Source organism: Ahaetulla prasina, chromosome 3 (genome assembly GCF_028640845.1).
Source record: "Ahaetulla prasina isolate Xishuangbanna chromosome 3, ASM2864084v1, whole genome shotgun sequence".
Taxonomy (NCBI): Eukaryota; Metazoa; Chordata; class Lepidosauria; order Squamata; family Colubridae; genus Ahaetulla; species Ahaetulla prasina.
In genome coordinates, this window is record NC_080541.1 from 178,726,748 (window position 1) to 178,743,573 (window position 16,826).

At 38.4% G+C, this 16,826-nt stretch overlaps 1 protein-coding gene across 1 annotated transcript; it reads left to right on the forward strand.

Moving 5' to 3' along the window:
* The first annotated feature begins 14,986 nt into the window (after positions 1–14,986).
* LOC131194438 (potassium voltage-gated channel subfamily A member 2) lies at positions 14,987–16,486 on the forward strand. The gene has a single exon (XM_058175435.1). It carries the CDS (start codon positions 14,987–14,989, stop codon positions 16,484–16,486), a length of 1,500 nt encoding a protein of 499 aa, XP_058031418.1.
* The last annotated feature ends 340 nt before the right edge of the window (positions 16,487–16,826 follow it).

The window sequence follows — 16,826 nt, forward strand, 5'->3', positions numbered from 1 at the left end:
TAATTTAGGAGTAAACATTATATGTATGACAAAGGAGATAAATGAATACCATATATACAAGTCTTTACATGAGCAGAAAACTTGTTTTGGTTTTCAGTGAAGCAGATCAACATGACAATCCTTGAATGGATCAAGAATCTTTTTTGTCTAAAAGATAATTGATGGTGTTCATGGAACTTAAAAGTCAAGATGATTGGAATGCCTGGAAATAACAATCTATTGATTACTGTGGTAAAAAGAATGCCAACATTACTGGACATTTATTTGGAGAGGAAATTATAGTGTGGAGCTTTAGCATCAGTAGGTCTATTCTAGATCTGGAATACTGCATTTAATATTCTGTTCAGAGCTATAGTTTCCATCCAGAGATGCTTCTAGGATCTGGCAGCTGTTGGAAAATAAAACAATATAGAAATCTTCTGCAATTCAAGGCATTCTTAAAAAAAAGACACCTCAGACAATTTATAGCCATTTTAATTAAGATAAATACCCCAAAATTTAATTTTGAAAAATATTTTATACATTGTAATTTATAATTAAAATAGTTGTACCCAGATATGCAATCATTTCATATGAGGGGTTTCAAAGAATAATTGTATTGTTATTTCTGTTTATTCCAAAACACTTGCAAATAAGCAACCTGAGTTTAATAAGCACAAATGTTAAGGTAGAAGAATTTATATAGTACAGGTAAGCAATAAGAGGGGATCAGATTGCAATGAATTTCAATTGCTGCAACTCCATTTTAGTTCCGTCTCTTAGTTTTTTATTATATATTATATTTGAATATTATAAATTGTCAGAAATGTCTTACTCTAGAATTACCAGCACCGAGTTGCAAAAACTGGCCAAAACTTTACAACAAAGTTTTTGAATTTGTTCTGTTTCTTTGCTGCCACATTGTGGTTTCTCAATAAAAATGCCTCAAAATGCTGCTGTGTTGATGACTTTGTGTGGAATTTGATAGCCGCTATTCAACAAACTGGACCAGAAGAGTAAATAAGGGGATGCATTGGTAAGCAATGTACCACTATCAAATGCAAGGTAGGCAAGAGACCTAAGGCGATGTTTAGAGAAGTTGTGGCAGTTTTGAGTTAAGAAAGAAATCTTAAAATGGAATTATAGCACCTGTGAGCAAGATGTCTTGCTGTATCAGAACTCTGTTTGAATTTTGTATCCATAATTTGTACATAAGTGGGGTTACAAACTGCAGTTGCTGAAGCCACATCTTGACATTTGGATCTCCCACCATCACCTACTGCCTAGAAAATTTATGTGTTGGCAATATCAATGGCAAGTAGTAATCCTGATCAGGGGTGGGCTGTTGGGGGTTCGTGAGAACCTCTAGCTAAGATTCTGTGCAGTTCAGAGAACCCCCAAATCCCACTCCTGGCTGGCCCTGCTCACCCCACCTCTCCCCTCCCAGGAGTCCCCACACAGCCCATTTTGAATGCAGGTAAGTGCAGGGTGTGCACAGAGGCTCAGGGAAGGCGAAAAATAGACCTACTGGAAGTTTGGGAAGGCCGGAAATGGGCCAGCCTCCAGAGGGCCTCAGGAGCTTGGGGAGGCCATTTTCGCCCTCCTGGAAGCTCGAGAAAAACCTCCAGAGTCCGGGAAGGGCAAAAAGCTCCCCCCCCGCCATGGTGCTGGAGGCAGACTAGGTCATGCCCACCATGGCCACACCCACCCAGCAGCGGGCAGAGAACCCCTTGCTAAAATTTTTGAAGCCCACCCCTGACCCTGATGAGGCCTTTTTTTTTTTTTTTTGCTCAATTTCATAAAGTAACTCGCAGTTTACTTATGTCCTTACTGAAGTGATTATATCACTAACTACTGGAATCCATTTACAGTTTAGAATAAAACATATTTGGTTTTAATGTATTAATTAAAAAAATATGAATGGGCAATTTGGGTTTGGAAGTAATCACATCACTTTAGCGAATTGATTGAACTGGGCCTAGCTCAGTTTGGATAGACGTAGATCATTGAAATGCAGGAGCACTTGCAAAGAATGTATTCAAATCTGTCTCAGTAGATTCAGTTGTATTTGATTGATTCAGTCAGTTTGAGGCCTCTAATAGATGCAAATTGGTCTGAATCAATTCAATCTGAAATACTCACAAATGTCTATTTTTAGAATTTTTTAAAAAGGCAAAAAGAAGAAGAGATAATTCCATCAGCTCAAGCCGTAACAGCCAGTTTGATGTGATAGTTAAGGTGCCGGCCTAAAAACCAGCAGGTGCTTCTACCTTAAGCATTGAAAAACCGACTGGGTGACTTTAGGCCCGTCACACGTCCTCGGCCCAATTCATCTCACAGGGTTGATGTGAGGGAAATAGGAGAAGGGAATAGTAGGTATATTCGCACCTAGAGTTAATTAAAAACATAATTATAAAGCTGGTTAAATCAATATTAAGCAAAAAGCAAGAACACAGGAGCACAACCTCAAATTGATAGGAGGGAAGTTTAAAAGCAATGTTAGAAAGTATTCACAGAAAGAGTAGTGAAAGCTTGGAACCAACTTCCAGCCAAAGTAGTGGGTCAATCATCAGTAACAGAGTTTAAATATGCTTGGGATAAACACGTGTCTACCGTTTTAGAATAAATAAATTAAATTTTAAACAGCAAATTAAATAAATAAAAATTAATAATTAATTATAAATAAATTTTAAAGAAAGCAAAAACAAATTGGGCCTCTGGTGGCTCAGCAGACTAAATCTGTCTGTTATTAACACAGCTGCTTGCAATTACTGCAAGTTCAAGCCCCACCAGGCCCAAGGTTGACTCAGCCTTCCATCCTTTATAAGGTAGATAAAATGAGGACCCAGATTGTTGGGGGCAATAAAAGTTGACTTTGTATATAATACACAAATGGATGAAGACTATTGCTTAACACAATGTAAGCCGCCCTGAGTCTTCGGAGAAGGGCGAGATATAAATTCAAATAAAAAAACAAAAAAAAAAAACCTCAAAGCAGACTTTGGTTTTGGGGCTTTTTTGTTTTCTACTCTCAGTTTTCTGTTTCTATAAATAAAATATTTATTTATTTATTTATTTATTTAATCATATTTATATACCGCCCTATCTCCCAAGGGACTCAGGGCGGTTTACAGGCACTAAAAACAGATAAATAGAATATAAATACAATATAAAACATTTAAAAAACTTATTCTAAAGCCCGTCCAATTAAAAAATAGAAATAAAACCCAATTTAAAACCCAAAATTTAAAATCTAGCTCAGTCCTGAATTTAAAATATCAAAATGTTGAGGGAGTTATTGAGAGGGCTTGATCCCCAGATACTGGGAAATGATATCTGGAAGTCAAAGGTAAAGTGATCTCTTTCACTTCTTCCAGAGACCAACTTGGGTACTTAATTTTGTATGAAATTTCTGGTCAAGATGAAATGCAACCTCATGGGGAGAGCTTTACTGTTAAGCTTAGTAGTTATGAATTAGGGCTATGTTTTCAAATCTAATAATCTCCCCTATGTTTTCATGTAGATTTTTTAAAAAAATTGAGCCTGCATAATAGCTTCAAGGAGCAAAAATCTGCAAATGACACTACAATATTTGGAATCTACCTAAAAGAAAAGAATAGATCTACTGTAGAGCAGTGGGTCCTATTCCCAGTTTTCCCACACAGTCTAATTACAGGGATAATAGTTACAGGCATTAAAAGCCCTTGAGAAATCAAGAAGAACTAACATACTTCTATAAATCCCCCAATAAAGGTAATTTATTAGGCTAATCAAGGCAATCTCAACCCAATAAGATGCTCTGAAACATTTGAAATGGAAGCCTCTGTAACAGAAACACTACATGCTACACTGTCATGGACGTTTGGAAAAAGGTCTTTAATGGCCCATCTCTGGGGGAAATCTAATGTAGAGATTCTTTTAAAAAAATATCTAATAATTGCCTCCTTTAAGCAATAAAGTCTCCTGACCTCCATAGGGAGGCACTAATAATGTTAACTAACATTGTAAGACAAGTTCAAGAAGGATCCAGATAACTGTACTGGAGCATACCTCTCCAAGTAGCTTGGTTTATATAAGAGGAGTTACCAGGCAGCCTTATAAATGACTTTGCATCAGTGGTGGAATCTAGATTGCTATGATTATGATATTATCCACAAAATAATTCATTAAAAACATCAGAACAAAACCAATAGAATTCTGCAAACACTGTGAAAGAAGGCAGTGGCAAGAGCACATCCTTCACAACTTTACAACTGAAGCACCTTAGCAGTCTTTGAATATGTGCAACTCTGCTTTTTTCATTGTGGTTAGCCATAATACGAGCTTTAAATGGGTTATATTCTATGGTTTAATCAGATTCAAATAAACTTTTTTCACTTCTGGTCTTGCAGTTTAAGCTTTTACAGTTCATTCTGTGTGCCGTGGGATCATCTCTGAAGGAGATTGGAAAGAAAAAAAATCCCTAGGAGCAATTATGTCAGCAGCAAGTTCTCTACTCCATGTATCAAGTAGGCAATCAACAATTTACTGGAAGGACCAGTCAAAAACCCAAGATTCCTTGGGATCCAGTAGAAACCAGTAGATGGATCTTAATATATCCAATGCCTGTACAAAGATGAGTAGCAGTCCAGTGTTATTTAGATGCTAATTCTTCCATGACATTAAAGACTCATGGAACATCTCTTTGACCAAAACAAAATATCATATTCATCTTATGACTAACATCGTACATTAGATATCTGGCTAATCAGAAAAGGTCCATGAAACTTATAGATTCCTGACCAGCTCTAGACAAACCAGTCCCAAAGTAAATTTATTTATTTATTTATTTTTTATTTATTTATTTATTTAGTCACACAGTATATATAAGCATAAGCATGAAATAACTATACAATATATAAGCATATATATAAGTATGAGTATGTAATAACTATATTAATTGGATATAACGAAAGGAAATAATAAGACAGGAACAGTAGGCACGTTTGTGCTCTTATGCACGCCCCTTACAGACCTCTTAGGAATGGGGTGAGGTCAATAATAGACAATTTTTGGTTGAAGTTTTGGAGATTTTGGGAAGAGACCACAGAATCAGGTAGTGTATTCCAAGCATTAACAACTCTGTTACTGAAGTCATATTTTCTGCAATCAAGATTGAAGCGGTTAACATTAAGCTTAAATCTATTGTGTGCTTGTTTATTGTTGCAATTGAAGCTGAAGTAGTCTTTGACAGGAAGGACATTGTAATAGATGATTCTATTACAATACTGAATACTGAAGTTCCCCTGCATTTTGAATTATATCAGATTATTAGACAGCATAGTGACTGGGATGCCAACCCAATCTGTTGCTGGCCTGAAGACTACAGTACATGTATTAATTATGAATCAGTTCTGTCACAAACATATTAGTTCTTATTAATCACAGTTGCACCATCACCTTCCCACTCATACTACTACACTACATCTTGCCTAGTTGGGAGTAGCTGGGCCCATATGATCCATTATACAAGCCAGGTCAGGGTCTTATCTACTGTTAAATCATGAATGAGCTCTGCTTTATTTCTCTCCGACATTACAGATACTTTGGAAGTTGGAATTACATCATATGGCATAACAGCTGACAAGGTCATTGATAGGGGAAATAGCTCTCACATTTCTATCCTTCCTTTTCTTCTAATGGACTTCTGGTCTGCCAATTCCAAATCATTGATTGCTAATAATAAAGACTGCTGCCCTAGGTTCAACAGTTGCAGATTCTGCCTTCCCAACTGCTGAATAGTCACAACCCATATTTAGCAGGTGAACCAAGCCTTTAAAAGTACTTACTGAATATTGCAGTGTTGATGCTGTAGTGATGCTGAGCCTGTTCTTTCTTCTACTTGTTCTTCTCATCAGCTTGGTTCCCAGGGCTCTTCTTGGTGTTTTTACTGTCTGGCAGTTGAATGCTCAAGCCAGCTATAGCATCCTCTTCCTCTTCCAAAAATTATCCGTTATGAAACCAGTAAGAAAAGAAATAATAATGGACTCAGTTGGTGGGAAAGGGAAGATGGCCATGACAGTATGATTGGAGTTTCACCTGTGATACAAATAGAAAGCAGGTAAATATTGATTACAGCTCCATTTTGACATTATTTAACATATTCAATAGATACCCCTGACATGTATACCTATGTATGAAAACGTCATTAAAATATTGCAAGAATATAGAAAAATATCATTATAAATAAACTAAACAAAACTATGATTTCTAAATGGTTGAAGAATAAACTATCCATCTATTTTAAATGTTGTGCTTATGCAGTGGGCTTATAGTACTCCAAAGAGGGCAGATATTATCAGAAAGCAAAGAACAATATTTCCAGGATTTGTCATATATCAGATTTTGCCATGTAGGAGCATATTGAAAAGAAGAATACAAAGGGTAAAGATCATTTTATGGGGAAAGTCATTTTAGAAAAATGAGCCCCCAAATTGTACATCTCCCAATATCTGACTGATAGAATCTGAGTCTACTGATTTTATATTTGCTTTATAGGGTAAATTTTATTTGTAAAATTAAACAGAAGCAACTCATGGAAAGAAACACAGATATTTGCATTGAATAAAACAAAGATGGATACTATATCCATTTTGCCATCCATCTATGGCAAAATCTAGATCAATATTTCTCCTGACCATTGTAGAAAGTCAGCACCTACCCACCTTCCTAGAGAATGAAATATTTTGGGGAATATTAAAAAGGCAGGATTGAATATTTCCCCTAAAGGACAAATGGGAAAAAAAATATTAAGGGAGGCAGAAACCAGCACCAGATTCTGTGCCCCAAATAGAAACTGAGGAAGCCAACTTTTAGAAATGCAGATTTGGTAATTCATTCAGAAAGACTGGGTCAGACAGAAACTCAAGATAAGCAATTAGGCAAGGCAAGATTAGCTCAGACAAACACCCAGGACAGGGGTCAGCAAGCTTAAACCCTCAAAGATCCACAAAGGTGCTAACCGGAAGCCCCCCGTTCAATTCTGGAGCTGACTGGAAGTCCGGTTCCCCCACCATAGAGTCTCCTCCTAGTAGGGTGTCCTTTTTCCTCTACCTGTCCTAACCAAAAGCCTTATCAATTGTGGAGCCGACTGGAAAATCCATCCCTTACCATAGAGTCTTCTCCTGGTGCACCAGGCTTCCCCCCCCCAACTGAAATCTCCTCTCAAAATTGTGGCACTGACCAGTGACAGGGAACCACAGCAGAGGGATGAAAGAGCCACATGCGGCTCCAGAGCCGCAGGTTGCTGACCCCTGACCTAGGATTTGCATTTACCCTTTTGCCTATAGAGCCAGCCATGACCCTTACATGACTCCATAAAAATCAAAAAGGTATAAAAAAACCATCCTACTCTCAATTCCATTTTGTCAGCTGTCCCAGAACTGCACACTGTGTGTGTATTGTTCTGTTTACCAATAAATAGACTGTTTCTTTCCAACCAGCCTCCATTTTATTCCCAGCTTAGAACTGGACCTGGATTTTTCATTCAACACCATGCTTCCTGGGGAATCCTGGGAGTTAAAGTCCACATATCTTAAAGTTGCTAAGATTGAGAAACACTGCTCTAGGTGATTATTAGAAGACAGCAGAGCAGGGGTGAAATCCACCAGATTCTGACAGGTTCTGGAGAACCAGTAGCGGAAATTTTGAGTAGTTCAGAGAACCGGTAGCGGACATTTTGAGTAGTTTGGAGAACCAGCAAATACCACCTCTGGCTGGCCCCAGAGTGGGATGGGAATGAATATTTTGCAGTATTCTTCCCTGCCACGCCCACCAAGCTACACCATGCCCACCAAGCCACACCTATAGAACCAGTAGTAAAAAATTTGAATTTCACCACTGCAGCAGAGAGTTAGTTATTTTCTGTAGCTCTTTGCTGCCATCTAGTAGCTGCCCTGGTCAATGTGCCTGAGGCACATTGCTGAACTCTCCTGCAACTTGCTTCTTTTTTAAAACAATTTTTATTAAAAAATTTAAACCCAAGATAAATTTTAAACATAAATAAACATAAATTTTAAACAGAGATAAAAACTAACACAAACTAATAGGCAGTAAGCAAGGGAAAAGAAAGAAAGAAATTAAAAAGCAAAAATTTCAGAAAAGAAAAAAGTTAAGAAAAATAGAAAAGGAAGAAAAAAGTATACAGTGACTTCCAATATTCTTCACAGCAATTACAAGTACAAATATAGTTTAACATCTCTCTCTAAAGTTACATCGTATTACTCTTCCTTCTATAATATATTTTATCTAATTATCAAAACTGTAAATCATAAGTTCATTTTTTTCATTTTTATGCAAAAAGTCTGTAAGAGATTTCCAGTCAGCAATAAATGTACACAATGTCTTTTCTCTAACCAAATAAGTTACTTTATCCATTTCAGCAAATTCTGTCAGCTTCATCAACTGTTCCTCCAAAGAGGATAATTTCTTTACATCTCTGTACATACTATAATCTGGCTGCTGTAATCATCTATTGAAATAATCTTCTGTGGCTTTTTTCCAACTGCTTCTTCATTAACTCTAAAAAGAAAAGTTCTGGCTCCAGTTGAATATTGAGCTTTAAAATCCTCTGTATCAAATTACATATTTGTATCCAATTTTTCTTAGCTTTTTTACATGTTCATCAAGTATGATAAACTCTCCATGTCATTTGCACTTCCAACATGCATTTGAAATGCCTTTAAACATTCTAGATAATTTTTTTTTGTTTGTTTTACATTTATACCCCGCCCTTCTCCGAAGACTCAGGGCGGCTTACAGTGTATAAGGCAATAGTCTCATTCTATTTGTATATTTTTACAAAGTCAACTTATTGCCCCCACAACAATCTGGGTCCTACCTTATAAAGGATGGAAGGCTGAGTCAACCTTGGGCCGGGCTTGAACCTGTAGTAATTGCAGGCTCTGTGTTCTTAATAACAGCCTGAGCTAAACCAGCCCTTTCTCTGGCGCCATGTACCAACAGTACATTATTTTATTAAAAAAAATTGCTTTGGGATCATAACACAATGTAAATTTCAACCTCTTTAACTACATATTTTCTCCTTGATCCATTTATATGTTAACCAAAATTCTTAGCCCACTATATCATACATTCTTTAGCCAAATTTCAACAAAACTGTAAATTTTAGCAATTACATGCTCATCATGAGTACCAAATGGCATTTTAAATTCTGACTTACTCTGCTCCATGTCACAAGTCTTTATCCATTTGAAATCTTTCAAATAATTGTAAATTGGAGTACCATTGACATCTATATCACTCTGCTATTAATTGTTTTCTTAGAATTAGAGCTGCAGAAATTAGAACTTAGAACTTGCCTTCGACAAGACCTAAGCTTAACTCACAGAATCATCTATTGTAATGTCCTTCCTGTTAAAGACTACTTCAGCTTTAATTGCAATAATACTAGAGCAACTAATAGATTTAAACTTAATGTAAACCGCTTTAATCTAGATTGCAGAAAATATGACTTCTGTAACAGAATCATTAGTGCTTGGAATACTTTACCTGACTCTGTGGTCTCTTCCCATAATCCTAAAAGTTTTATCCAAAAACTTTCTACTATTGACCTCACCCCATTCCTAAGAGGACCATAAGGGGCGTGCATAAGCGCACAAACGTGCCTACCGTTCCTGTCCTATTGTTTTTCTTTTCTTCTTCCTATATATAATGCTTATACCTCCTTATATTTACTCATATATGTATTTATATACTATATAATCTTTTGTATGATACCTACATATATTGTTGTGTCAAAATAAATAAATAAATAAATAAATAGAACTGCAGAAAAAACAATTGCTACCAACGTGCCTTCCATTTAGAACCTGTATACTGCCTGAGTCAAAAAGAGGCTGTGAAAATATTTACAGACCCCTCATATCCTGGACATAAACTGTTTCAACTCCTACCCTCAAAACGACGCTACAGAACACTGCACACCAGAACAATTAGACACAAGTTTCTTCCTGAATGCCATCACTCTGCTAAAGAAATAATTCCCTTAACGCTGTCAAACTATTTACTAAGTCTGCACTATTATTAATCTTCTCATCATTCCCATCACCCAGCTCCTTCCACTTATGACTGTATGACTGTAACTTCATTGCTTATATCCTTACGATTTATATTGATTGTTTCCCGATTGCTTATTTGTACCTTATGACTATCATTAAGTGTTGTACCTCATGATTCTTGACGAACATATCTTTTCTTTTATGTACACTGAGAGTATACGCACTAAGAAAAATTCCTTGTGTGTCCCATAACACTTGGCTAATAAAAAAATTCTATTCTATTCTATTCTTGATTTGATTTTATATTCCCCTTGGATATTACTTTTCCGATAAGTCCTGATATATCAACCATTTACCTTTATTGGCCATTGCTCTTCCGTAATATGCTTCTTGAGCTGAGATCCACAAAGTCGTTTGGGTCTATATCTGGGTTTATATCTATTCCATATTTTCAATATGGCATGTCTAATAAAATAATGTTTGAAGCCCACCTTAACTTTATCATCTCATAAGTACCCATGCCATCCAAACCTCGGGTCATGAACTTCTAACTCTAAAAGTCTCTTTTTTCTCAGTAAATCCATTCTTTCATTTAGACCAAACAACAAGCAGCACTGAATATGCTGCAGAAGATTTCCAAGTATTTGGAAAGTCTTTTTTTCCAAAGATTTGAAGGTCTGGCCAGAGACCTGGGTCCCCTGCTATTCCTGAGTCCCCAAAGTCACCACCACTTCTGCCTTGACTTTTATCATACTGAGTTATTATAGTTAACATATTTTCTTATGGGATTTTATTAATTTGCAGCGGTTGTTTATACTTGTGTGAACTGGATTTCTTTGACTGACAATACTTGTATATTGTATTTACTAACATACATACATTTACTAACATACATACATCTTTTTCATGTTTATATTAATGGGTAAATTTATAAACAATTCCTCACATGTTGATGCTTGCTTGTGATACCTTCTGTATGGTTCGCAGAGATGGATTGCATAAATCTAAATAACCATTAGATACTAGCATCTAAGAAGATATTTTTCTATGTCTCTTGGTTGCCATCTAGAAGTCACCTGCAACTGGGTAACTCAGATCAGGTACCCCAAAACAGGTAAAGTTGAGGGCTGAAGACAGCTGGGGTTACACACTGAGCCATGTATTTATATTAATCACTTGGTGAATGCAAAATCAAGTTATAACCTCTAATTTTGCAATAGACATAATTTATCAAATACTGACGATAGAACTTTCATTATATATCCACACATGGAGTATTATCTAGCATTTTGTGATGTAGTGGTTAAGGCAATGGTTCTTAAACTGGGGGTAATTTGGGCATTTCCTGGGCATAATGTCAGAACTGAAGAAGCTTCTTGGATGAGAAGCAAAACGTCTTCAAGGCAAAACAAAGTCCGGTTGCCTTTTGAAAAAGCGCCTTTGAGACAACCATGACCTGGATGTCTGAGACTCTCCATAGACATGGGAGAAGGGAACGGCTCCTGAGTTCCTGAAGGAAATATGGGCATAATCTAACAAACAAATGAAAAAGAAATAATATGCTATGTACTAGGCCCCATAAGATGTGTGTATAGATGTGCTTAAAGAGGTAGCAGATGAGGACATTTTCTCTATCATGTTATTGTTTGGTCTGCTTTGGTTAGTGACTAATTATTATGTCAGAGTTAGCAATCCATATCATTTGGGGGCAGCAGCAGTAGTCCACAGCAGATGGCTGTATTTCTTGGGAACCAATCTCTAGGACCCAGTGAAAAAGCAAAACAAACAAACAAACAAACAAACAAAACTAGAAGCTTATCTGGAACAATAGTTTGCATGTTATCAGGGATGCCAAAGTTTATTCTCCCTTTTTCTCTTTGTCTCTAAGCTCTCTGATTCTTTTAAGTTAGCATCTTCTCTCTGCAGGTAAGGAAGGGCACCACAAACAGGAAGCTTGTTATGTATTCCTTGCATGTCTAACTGCAGAACCAATTGTAAGCTGTTGTACTCAAGCCTCTCCCCCCCCACCCACTCCCCGCTAGGTTCAGTAGAGGTTTACCTCAAACTGTGAAAATGGATGCTTCATATTTCAACTAAAAAGGGTAAATCAAACAAGGCCTTCTCCACGCACAGATCCATGTTTCCAAAATGATGCCAGACGTTCTGTAGCATTGGAAATGCTTCACACACCTGGCCTTGTGATACTTTCATCCAGGTCTGCCTTACATTCATTTTCCTAATATGGGTCTCTCTCTCTCTCTCTCTCTCTCTCCCCCCTCTCTCCCTCCCTCCCTCCCTCTCTCTCTCTCTCACACACACATACACCGTTATGATCTCAATAGAGCTTTGATGGTCAAACCTATTTGCATGAGACATCATTCTTCCTTCCCTGTAATGCAATGCAAGAATTCAGGAAATGCTGAGCTATAGCACGAGGTCTGGGAGAAAGGAGCTATTGGATATGTATGAATGATAGATGACACTAAAACAGGAGGCATTTTAAAGGAATTGGTAGGATTAAGATGTGGATTTCTGTAAGACAGCTAAAATAAAAATTAAGCTGCTGGGGCTATGGTTTAAATTGATACCTCTTTGTGATTTTGGGTAATTATGGAGGTAAAAAAAAACCCAAAAACAAATCTAACATCAAGCTTGCATGTGTTTTTGTTCCATTTTGTGCATCTAAGGTTTGTAAGCGATCTCTACCATTTTGCATTCAGAAATATTGCCTTAAAAACCTTCCATTCCCAAGGGGGCTGGATTCTCTTAGCAATTCAAAACAGGAGGAGGAGGGAGGAGGAGAGCGAAAGAGGGAGGGCAAGAAAGGAGCATCTCATTGCCTCCGATGACTTTGTGTTGGCAACCAAGGGGTTAAGTATAACAGTTGAAGGCTGCAAGCTTGTCAGGGTTGTACTATTTTTCTAAGGCATAAGAAGAGGGAGGTTAGGAGAGAGGAGGCAGTGGGGAAATCCAACAGAAGTCGATCTTCAGCTAAGCCTTCTAGACTATTGGTATTGATGGGCATCCAGAAAAAGGACAGGTCAGCTGCATGAAAAAATCTCTCTCTCTTAGCAACTCTGGTGAAAGAGCCGTGTTTTACTTGCCTCCCCTGCCTTCATTCCTGCATCCTGGCTGTGAGTGAGGAAGGAAGGAGGGCAGCTGTCTTCTGTGGAGGATTGGAAGCCAGGGAGTTTCTCCTGGGAAGGAGAAAGCCTTTGGTTCTTCTTATGAACAACAAGAAATAAAAACCGTGTCCTGAGAGAAGAGGGCAGCAGCCTGTGGCTCTAAGGGCGCTGAGCATCCCCTGCCAGAAGTCCACCCAGAGGCAGGAGGACTGGTGATGCAGCATCCAGCGAAGGGCAGGGCAACCCCAGGAGGGGGGCTTGGGGGCTAGGCTCTTGAGAGCACATGGGATATTCTTCAGGTGCTCAGAAGCAAAACATCCCGGTCATGTCCTGCATGCCAAATGAAGTCCAGTGCTTCTTTGATGGGAACCCGGCTGGCTGAGCAACCCCGCATGGCAGAGCCCACGATGCTCTGTTTTTTTTCCTGAAAAGGAAGCTCAGCGGAGACTACACTGCAGCGGACTCTGCAACAGCAAACAGCACAGATGCCAAATGGTGTGTAGACTCCTGCCACTGCAGTGTGTGTGTGTGTGTGTGTGTGTGTGTGTGTGTGTATGTGCGCTTGTCTTTGGATATGCATGGTGGGTAGGGAAGAGGGAGAGATTTTGGGAGAAAAAAAAGGTGTATCTCTATTTTTCATGCTGTCACAATTGCTTCTCTTGTTTATACCCAGGATAACAAGAGCCTGTAATTTAACTCAGTGAGCAAAGGGCTGCATTTAACAACTGAATCTTTATCAATGCTGTTTTATAGCCCTTCCTGTTTTAGCAAATAGCTGGTTTCCAAGCAATGTCATATTTCTTGAGGGCACCGGGGACATCAGGTTTTTGCTGAGTATGGGATCTTCCCACTATCATAAAGAAAGGTTTTCAGTTCATATAGACACTGCCTTAAAGAAAAGGGCTGGAGTCCTCTCTTTTATTAAGCAAGCCCTACTTCAGTATTAGACATAGCTTCCACTTTCAAGACCCTTCCTTCCTTCCTTCCTTCCTTCCTTCCTTCCTTCCCTCCCTCCCTCCCTCCCTGACTCAACACATTGCTAGAGGAACTTAGGAGACTCTTGGAAACACGAATCTCTGTGTTTCTCTCTAAGGTCAGATAATCAGTGTCAGAGACTGAGGTAATGTGAATTGCTTTTCCTTCGCTGTTCTTTCTTTGGCAATGACAGAAGATGGACTTCTATTCAGAACTGCAGCAAGAGCACAGGGAGACCTTGCAAAGACAATGGAGAGAAGTAGGAAGAGAAGGAGAGAGAGGCCGGGTTCTACAACTGAGAAGTTAAAATCTAGAATGCACTATGTTAAAGATGCACTCCGGTGTTTGACATAACAGCTTAACTCAACCTCTTAACCATCAGGCCAATTCCTCAAGGTGAATGCTGAGTCTCAGGTGCTGTGTGGGTCATCTTACTGCTTTAGTGCAGGGAATGAAGCCTGATAGGGCTTTGAAGCTCTTAGAATATGCTATGATGTTTGGGATAAACAATGCTATTATTTGCTACTTGCCAGTTAGAAAGCTTTCTGTATTTCATCTGATATCTTTATTTTCTTAAATGATATAGCTTTTGCATGATTTCAGATCAAAGGCCTTCTTCAAGTTATACAGACCAAATAAATTCAATTTAAATTTGGCTAAGAGTGTGAGAGAAAATGCTCATATTATTCTTTCTTTATTTTTCAGCTGAAAGACTATTTTCACGAACTCCCTGTTTTCATGAACTCCATCAAAGTCCATGTGCATAACTTTCCAGTGGATATTAGAATCTCAGTGAACATCTCCCAGCCACCAGATAGTCATAAAAGTTTTGATTAAAACTGCCTAAATATGACTGTTGCTACTGGAGATCCCACAGATGAAGCAGCAGCTTTGCCTGGTCATCCTCAGGACACTTATAACCCAGAAACTGATCATGAATGTTGCGAGAGAGTGGTTATTAATATCTCGGGCCTTCGGTTTGAAACACAACTTAAGACGCTTGCTCAGTTTCCAGAGACCTTATTGGGAGATCCTAAAAAGAGAATGAGATATTTTGATCCTCTCCGGAATGAGTATTTCTTTGACCGAAACAGACCCAGCTTTGATGCTATTTTATATTACTACCAATCAGGTGGCAGACTGAGAAGACCCGTTAATGTACCCTTGGACATCTTCTCAGAAGAAATAAGATTTTATGAACTTGGTGAAGAAGCTATGGAGATGTTTCGGGAGGATGAAGGTTACATCAAGGAAGAAGAACGGCCTTTACCAGAAAATGAATTTCAGAGACAAGTATGGCTTCTCTTTGAATACCCAGAAAGTTCTGGACCAGCCAGGATTATAGCAATTGTCTCAGTCATGGTCATCCTAATCTCTATAGTAAGTTTCTGTTTAGAAACTTTGCCTGTGTTCCGTGATGACACTGAAGACATGCATGGTAGCAGTAGCAACCCCAGCCCTTATTCCAACAGCACAATGGGATCTCAACAGCAAACATCTTTTACAGACCCCTTCTTTATAGTAGAAACACTCTGCATAATTTGGTTCTCCTTTGAATTCCTGGTGAGATTCTTTGCCTGCCCTAGCAAAGCTGGGTTTTTTACCAATATCATGAACATCATTGATATTGTTGCTATTATTCCGTACTTCATCACACTTGGCACAGAGCTGGCTGAGAAACCAGAAGACGGCCAACAAGGTCAACAGGCTATGTCTCTTGCTATCCTTCGAGTCATCCGCTTGGTGAGGGTGTTCAGGATCTTCAAACTTTCCAGACACTCCAAGGGATTGCAAATCCTGGGACAGACTCTTAAGGCCAGCATGAGGGAGCTAGGCCTCTTGATATTTTTCCTCTTCATTGGTGTCATCCTGTTCTCCAGCGCTGTCTATTTTGCAGAGGCTGATGAGAGTGAATCTCAGTTCCCAAGCATCCCCGATGCTTTTTGGTGGGCTGTGGTTTCCATGACGACAGTTGGCTATGGAGACATGGTCCCCACGACCATAGGTGGAAAAATAGTTGGCTCCTTGTGTGCCATTGCAGGTGTACTAACAATTGCCTTACCAGTGCCGGTTATAGTGTCCAATTTCAACTACTTCTATCACCGTGAGACAGAAGGAGAGGAGCAAGCTCAATATTTGCAAGTAACCAGCTGCCCAAAGATCCCTTCTTCCCCTGACCTAAAGAAAAGCAGAAGTGCCTCCACTATTAGTAAGTCTGATTATATGGAGATACAAGAAGGTGTGAATAATAGCAATGAGGACTTTAGAGAGGAGAACTTGAAAACAGCCAATTGCACCCTAGCTAACACAAACTATGTTAATATAACTAAAATGTTAACTGATGTCTAGCTAATAAAACGGAGAGAACCCTAATAATATACTTAAAATTCAAGTGGAACATTTGCAGATGTTGCATAATACCTTGCACTGTAGTTAATACAATATGTTCTGCAACATGTATTGGTTCTGCATGGAAAGCAATAGTTGTGTAAGTGACTCTTTTTAACACTGAATGCTGAATAAGCTTTCATGCAATTTTTTTTTTCTAATACAGTTTTCTGGGTTTCCAAATATATCAAACATTTAAGGCAAAACTATGTCACAATATCAGATGAATGGCATTGAAGACAAACAAAACCCACAACCTCTTCATGTCACCAACAGTTATTCACAGATGCCAATTAGATAA

Coding starts and splice junctions, on each gene's coding strand:
- LOC131194438 (XM_058175435.1), top strand. CDS start 14,987: ATGACTGTTGCTACTGGAGATCCCACAGATGAAGCAGCAGCTTTGCCT.